Raw genomic sequence first — 7,730 nt, 5'->3', positions numbered from 1 at the left:
GAGACATTGTAAAGCCACTGTGTTTATCACAGGATGAAGTTCAGCTTTGAATACTCTGCGTGAGTTTGGATTAAACACTTGTCCTGGTAACAGCTGATCTCAGCCAGGCCGTGCTCTGATTGACTACTGGAGTAATCTGGATTATCTATTCAAGCAGCAATTCAGGGCATTTTCAAGTGAAACCAGTTACTCAAGGGGATTCCCATTCTGTAACGATCTGGAGGAACGATCCGCTTCCCCAGTCACAAGCTGCAGGAACAGACTGCACATTGAGACGATGCCACAGTGTCTGAGTCTCTGACACACCCTCTGCATTCATTGGGGTACAAATTGGACTTCAGCTGTAGGGCAAAACAGGCAATAGTTTATTTCATCCCAGCCTCACTGACTCATTGAGTTCAATGGAAAAGAAAATGTGAAGGTGTGTAAAACGGGCCGCTGATTCACTATTGTCCATTCTGCACTACCGCCCAAAACATATTTCTACATTTTCACTGCCCCAAATCTGCTGATTTAAACTTTGAAGTTGATCAGATGGGGCTGATTTAATGGCATTATGCCCACTGCCAATGATGAGAATCAAAGTGATATGACCATTAATAATCATTAACTCATTCTGACCATCGCAACCCATCACCTGTACAGCCAGCGTCAGAAAAACATCAGAATTTCTCAATCAATAATGGTCTGATTCATTGTTGGATGTACTTGGGGTGAAGTGGGTTAGACCGACACTAGTCATTCATCTCTTGGATTCATATCCAACCTAGACTAATAGACTGAAGCTTTCTCCTGACTGTTGGCTGCAATGGTCTATTCAAAGCTAGTGTGAACACTCTCACCCCAACTCTCAGCCTAAAACTGCTCTAGTTCAGTGTTAGTGACAATCTCAACTCAAACAGGTTACAGGGGCCTAGAGCATCATCTTAAACAACCATGAAACAGACATTTTCCTGCTAGGACTGCCTATCAGAATTTTGGGCACAAATTGCTTATCATTTCCCATCAAACTTTAATAGACAATAAAACGTCTGCAATGCACACCCAAATTTCCAATAGAAACTCCCAGTGGGTGAAGCACATTCTTGGATACTGAAGACAAAAATCTAGGCCAGGATTTCTGGTGTGTGAAAAAAACATCATACTTGTGAGTCGGGGTAATCTTCTGATTTTAGGCAATATAGCGCAGCTCGATTTTGTATCTAACCCATGACACTGTAGAGGGAGCTTTACTCTGTATCTAACCCGTGCTGTATCTGCCCTGGGAAAGTTTGATGGGACAGTGTAGAGGGAGCTTTACTCTGTATCTAACCAGTGCTGTACCTGCCCTGGGAGTGTTTGATGGGGCAGTGTAGAGGGAGCTTTACTCTGTATCTAACCCGCGCTGTACCTGCCCTGGGAGTGTTTGATGGGGCAGTGTAGAGGGAGCTTTACTCTGTATCTAACCCGCGCTGTACCTGCCCTGGGAGTGTTTGATGGGGCAGTGTAGAGGGAGCTTTACTCTGTATCTAACCCGTGCTGTACCTGCCCTGGGAGCGTTTGATGGGACAGTGTAGAGGGAGCTTTACTCTGTATCTAACCCATGCTGTACCTGCCCTGGGAGTGTTTGACGGGGCAGTGCAGATGGAGCTTTACTCTGTATCTAACCCGTGCTGTACCTGCCCTGGGAGTGTTTGATGGGACAGTGCAGAGGGAGCTTTACACTGTATCTAACCCATGCTGTACTTACCCTGGTGCGTTTTATGGGAAAGTGTGGAGGGAATCTGATCTTTGGTAGACCGTGTGTGCGACATTAATAGCAGGAGCTGAGGGTGAGGCAGGGCTGGCAGTAAACAATTACACACCCACCAGAATTTATTGTCAGCACCAGAGGTTAAAGGAAACCTGTGTCTTTACCTTTGCCTCTCGGCTTGGCCTGATTTGAGAGGAAGGTGGGATCGGGAAGGGCTGACGACAGAGACACTGTGAGAGTGACCCTTGAGCAAGAGGAGCACAATCCCTAACTCAACACTGTGGCATTTTCACACGCTGGGACATTGTGAATTTCACTGACCGATTTCAGTGTCTGAGGCTCCTGCACTGCTTGTCTTACCTTATTCCCTGTGTAGTCAGCATCTTCAGCAGAGGGGAAGGGAGGAAAAGGCACCATAAAGGGGAAAGTTCTGGAGTTTTTGACACAGACAGACAGACTTGCATTTATGTAGCGCCTTTCACGACCACTGGATGTCCCAACGCGCTTTACAGCCAATGAAGGAGTGTAGTAACTGTTGTAATGTTGAGATTCCACCATTTTGTATCTGAAATCGAGTTTGAGAATGGTTGACAAAAAGAAAACAGTTGCCAAGAAGGGCGCCAAGAAAACCATCATTAAAGCGCCAGCGAAGAAGCATGGTAAGAAATGCAGAGAGTCGAGGAAGGAGAGTTGCTCCATCTACATCTACAAAGTGGTGAAGCAGGTTCACTCGACACTGGCATCTCCTCCAAGGCCATGAGCATCATGAACTAGATTGATTCCTGGGATGAGAGGGCTGTCCTATGATGAGAGATTGTGTAGAATGGGCCTATACTCTCTGGAGTTTAGAAGAATGAGAGGTGATCTCATTGAAACATACAAGATTCTGAAGGGGATTGACAGGGTAGATGCTGAGAGGTTGTTCCCCCTGTCTGGAGTGTCTAGAACTAGGGGCATAGTCTCAGGATAAGGGGTAGGCCATTTAAGACTGAGATGAGGAGGAATTTCTTCACTCAGAGGGCTGTGAATCTTTGGAATTCTCTGCCCCAGAGGGCTGTGAATGCTGAGGCTTTGAGTATATTCAAGGCTGAGATCGATAGATTTTAGACTCTAGGGGAATCAAGGGATATGGAGATCGGGCAGGAAAGTGGAGTTGAGGTTGATGATCAGCCATGATCTTATTGAATGGTTCGACGGGCCGTATGGCCTACTCCTGCTCTTATTTCTTATGTTCTTCTGAACTTTATCTCATTACATTTAACCTCCTGATGGACGATTTTGATCAATACTGATGAAATGTCATCGAGCTGAAACGTTAACTCTGTTTCTCTCTCCACAGATGCTGCCGGACCTGCTGAGTGTTTCCAGCATTTTCTGTATTTATTTCCGATGAATACTGTTAAATTAAACAGAATGGCCTAGAAATTCAGTGCCCTTAGCGCCGATTTTGCGGCGCTAGAGGGCCTAGCGCTGCAATTGGCGCCGGTGCCGAAATTGCCTGGGGCCCTTCCGCCGCGGTAGACCGGTAGCGCTGCGCCGGCACCGATGACGTCATCGGTGTGCGCAGCGTCCCGGTTGCCATGGTAACGGGCCCCAGCGCCGAAATTGACTTGCGGCCGCCTCGCCCGTGGCAGCCGCAAGCAACGTTCTGTCGGAGGTGCCTTGCACAAGTTTGCGCCGGCGCATTAAAGGCCCCGCGGCGGCCGGCCGCTTTCCCGCCGCCCGCCTGGCCGCAGCTCACTCCCCGGACTTCCCCCCCCCCCCCCCACGGAACAGAAGCAAGCCCGGCACTTGTCCGAGGTGCCGGGCTCATTTTTAAAACGATTTTCGCGGGCCGCGGCCGGGTGCAGGCAGGTCCTCCTTAAGGGAAGGAGGAGGCCTGCACTTCCCGAACCTGCCGCACCGCAGCGGGCGCCGCAGCGCCGGAATAGCGCCGAAATTCAGCGCGTAGCGCCAGTTTTCAGGCGCAAACAGCTCTCAGCAGCGCCGGCAGCCGTTTGGGCGCAGAACTATTGAATTTTGGGCCCGACCAGCGCGACTTAGCTCCGGCACTAACTTCCGGCGCTAAAGCCCTGGCTGCGCCAAAACTCAATTTCTAGGCCAATGGATGTGGTGCTTTCCACTCGACCTCTTAGCTGGGAATATGGAATGTGCATGGAGGAGAGCAGGAGACACTGGAGAGAGAGTAAAACCATTAACAGAAACTGTTCGGGACAATACAGATAAACAAATATCTCTTCATATCCAAACATCTCTACTTAAAAACGATCTTCATTTCACTGCAATTATTTCTGAAATAAAGCAAGCTCAAGGCTTATTCGGTGAAATTCAGAGCAGGTTTGCATTTCACCTGGAAACAGCTGATGAGGGAGATCTCAGTTTGTGATTGGCTTATTGACCCTCAGTCACACGTCAATTACAGAGTGATACTTCAGTAAAGTGAGTGAGATAGAAACTTCACTTCAGAGAGAAACTGACAGCAGATCAAGAGGAGCTGGCACTGGGTGAAGACTGCTCGCACTTGGGAGACTCGAGAGGATCAGAATGGAAGCTGGACATTACTTTACTGTGTTCGCACTGGTTTTAATACACGGAGCTTGGGCTGCAGAATGTGAGTTATTAAATAATAAAAAGTAATATAGATTCTAAATATTATTAATAATCCTGATCTCACTGGGGTCAGTATGGTGTTATTACAGGGAGTGCAGGCTGTGAGTTATTATATTATATTAATAACCCTGATCTCACTGGGGTCGGTGTGGTGTTATTACAGAGAGTGCAGGCTGTGAGTTATTGTATTATATTATATTAATAATCCTGATCTCCTTGGGGTCGGTGTGGTGTTATTACAGGGAGTGCAGGCTGTGAGTTATTATATTATATTATATTAATAATCCTGATCTCCCTGGGGTCAGTGTGGTGTTATTACAGGGCGTGCAGACTGTGAGTTATTATATTATATTATATTAATAATCCTGATCTCCATGGGGTCAGTGTGGTGTTGTTACAAAGAGTGCAGGCTGTGAGTTATTATATTATATTAATAATCCTGATCTCACTGGGGTCGGTGTGGTGTTATTACAGGGATTGCAGGCTGTGAGTTATTGTATTATATTAATAATCCTGATCGCCCTGGGGTCGAGTGGTGTTATTACAGGGAGTGCAGGCTGTGAGTTATTATATTATGTTATTAATCCTGATCTCCCTGGGGACAGTGTGGTGTTATTACAGAGAGTGCAGGCTGTGAGTTATTATATTATATTATATTAATAATCCTGATCTCCCTGGGGTCGGTGTGGTGTTTTTACAGGGAGTGCAGGCTGTGAGATATTATTTTATATTATATTATAATAATAATCCTGATCTCACTGGGATCGGTGTGGTGTTATTACAGGGAGTTCAGGCTGTGAGTTATTATATTATATTAATAATCCTGATCTCACTGGGGTCAGTGTGGTGTTATTACAGGGAGTGCAGGCTGTGAGTTATTATATTAATAATCCTGATCTCACTGGGGTCAGTGTGGTGTTATTACAGGGAGTTCAGGCTGTGAGTTATATTGTGCTACAGGTATGAGCCTCGATTCTCTTGTATTCACTGTGCCCAAATGATTTCCTAGAAGTTTACGGCACAGAAGGAGGCCATTCGGCCCATCGTGTCTGTGCCGGCTATATAATAGTCAAAGGAACAGGAAATTCTTTCCTCAGAATCTTTTATGTTTAAATAGTCCTGGATTTCCCACTCAAGTGAAGTCCTGAAAATTAATGGCCCGGAATTTGTGGTTAGCAACAAAGGTATGGCGCTCGCCGTTCATTACGCTTACAGCCGCCCACAGAATATTCATGGGCTTTTGCACGGCAACTTATAGCCATTTCATAGGATCTGTGGCATAAGTGAACAGGACAAGCAACAGCGTTTCTTTTCAACCAATCAGATTGAAGAATCCTCACTGCCAAGCAGAATCTAAACCAGGAAGTGTCATTTAGAGTATTTAATTCAATGTAAAATCATGTACAGAAAGCAAAATTAAGAGAGGGAAAGAAAGATGGGATCACGATAGAGAGATAAAAGAGACAGAAAGAAAAAGTTAAAAAAGCATTTTTATTATCTCCAACAATAATTAAACTCTGAAGGAATGAGACTCCACGCTTGTAAAAGTAAATTTTCAGTGCCAAAGAGGTTGTTTGTTAGTAATTAAGACTTCTCACCACGCATTAAAAGAAACAGGCCACACAGAACAATGAGCATCTGACAGGGAACATTGCTGATCACGCTTTTAAAAGTCCACTTACACTGGAATGGACCAGCCCTAACTTTCTCTGGCGTGTTTAGTGGGTATCTAGTGGGTAAATACAGCAACGTCACCCCCTTCATGTGTTTCAATGCCGAGTCTCTCAGCGAGGTACCGGTGTAGCGCAGCTTGTGGAGGAGCAGGGCAACTCGGACAGCAACTTCCTGATTTCCGCGTTTAACTTTGCGTGTGCGGAGGCCGGAATTTGCTGTCGGATTTCCTCCTCAATAACTGTGAGCGCCGATGGCCTACTGTTATTCCTACCACAAAATCTGGGCCAATATGATAAAACACAATTCGCATTCACTGATGAAAGTGAGTTGATTGTGCAACAATTTCCATGAGGAGCCTAAATTTAATATTGGCAGCAAGCTCCTAGCGACATGAGCACGATTGATTGGGAGTTTGTCATTTGAGGAGGCAGGAAATGGCATTGAAAAGCCTGCAGCAGGTTAAAGAGGACACCACACCTAAAACTGATTTGGAAGCAAAATATAACTTGAGATAGTTAAAAATATTTTTAAGGGCTACAGGAGGGCCTAAAGCTTCAAGGATTTTAGAAGAATCTGTTATAAAGTGCTTCCGAATGGGGTTAGTCAGTGGGAGTGTGACATTATTTAGAATGGATAAAGGCCCCTGTAATAAATGTATGCCTTGTTGTAGATACCTTCTCAGGTACAGTGGTGCCAGTTGCTCCCCCTTGTGGTCTGAGCATTTTATTTTTTATGGGAGTTGAATCATACTGCCCTATATCTACTTCAACACCCGGTGCTCTACCCCAAATAATGGAACACCCGGTGCTCTACCCCCAATAATGGAACACCCGGTGCTCTACCCCCAATAATGGACCACCCGGTGCTCTACCCCCAATAATGGAACACCCGGTGCTCTACCCCCAAGAATGGAACACCCGGTGCTCTACCCCCAATAATGGAACACCCGGTGCTCTACCCCCAATAATGGAACACCCGGTGCTCTACCCCCAATAATGGAACACCCGGTGCTCTACCCCCAATAATGGAACACCCGGTGCTCTACCCCCAAGAATGGAACACCCGGTGCTCTATCCCCAATAATGGAACACCCGGTGCTCTACCCCCAATAATGGAACACCCGTGCTCTACCCCCAATAATGGAACACCCGGTGCTCTACCCCCAATAATGGAACACCCGTGCTCTACCCCCAATAATGGAACACCCGTGCTCTACCCCCAATAATGGAACACCCAGTGCCCCCATCCCCCAATAATGGAACACCTGGTGCCCCCAACAATAAAAGAATACCCGGTGCCCCCAACAATAAGGGAACACCCAGCGCCCCCCAATAATGGAACACCCAGCGCCCCACCCCCAATAATGGAAGACCCAGTGCCCCGAAAAATAATGGAACACCCAGTGCCCCACCCCCAATAATGGAACACCCAGTGCCCCACCAATAAAAGAATACACGGTGCCCCCAACAATAAGGGAACACTCAGCGCCCCCCAATAATGGAACACCCAGTGCCCCACCCCCAATAATGGAACACCCAGTGCCCCCACCAATAATGGAACACCCAGTGCCCCCACCAATAATGGAACACTCGGTGCCCCCCCAATAATGGAACACCCGGTGCCCCCACCAATAATGGAACACCCAGTGCCCCCCCAATAATGGAACACCCGGTGCCCCCACCAATAATGGAACACTCGGTGCCCCCCCAATAAT

The 7,730-nt window shown here is 46.9% G+C and overlaps 1 protein-coding gene across 1 annotated transcript in view; it reads left to right on the top strand.

Annotated features, from left to right (window-relative positions):
• Positions 1 to 4,182: 4,182 nt before the first annotated feature.
• Positions 4,183 to 7,730, top strand: part of LOC147095543 (H-2 class II histocompatibility antigen, A-U alpha chain-like) — a 104,682-nt gene continuing 101,134 nt past the window's right edge. The window contains exon 1 of the mRNA XM_085974666.1: positions 4,183 to 4,343. Coding sequence (XP_085830792.1) covers positions 4,277 to 4,343 — 67 coding nt within the window. The 5' untranslated portion in view covers positions 4,183 to 4,276. The remainder of the gene's footprint in view (positions 4,344 to 7,730) is intronic.

Source organism: Somniosus microcephalus, unplaced genomic scaffold (genome assembly GCF_052327205.1).
Source record: "Somniosus microcephalus isolate GS21.2 unplaced genomic scaffold, FLI_Smic_1.0 unresolved_chr1, whole genome shotgun sequence".
Classification (NCBI taxonomy): Eukaryota; Metazoa; Chordata; class Chondrichthyes; order Squaliformes; family Somniosidae; genus Somniosus; species Somniosus microcephalus.
The sequence above is the reverse complement of the archived record's forward strand: the minus strand, read 5'-3'. Positions and strand labels throughout refer to the sequence as shown.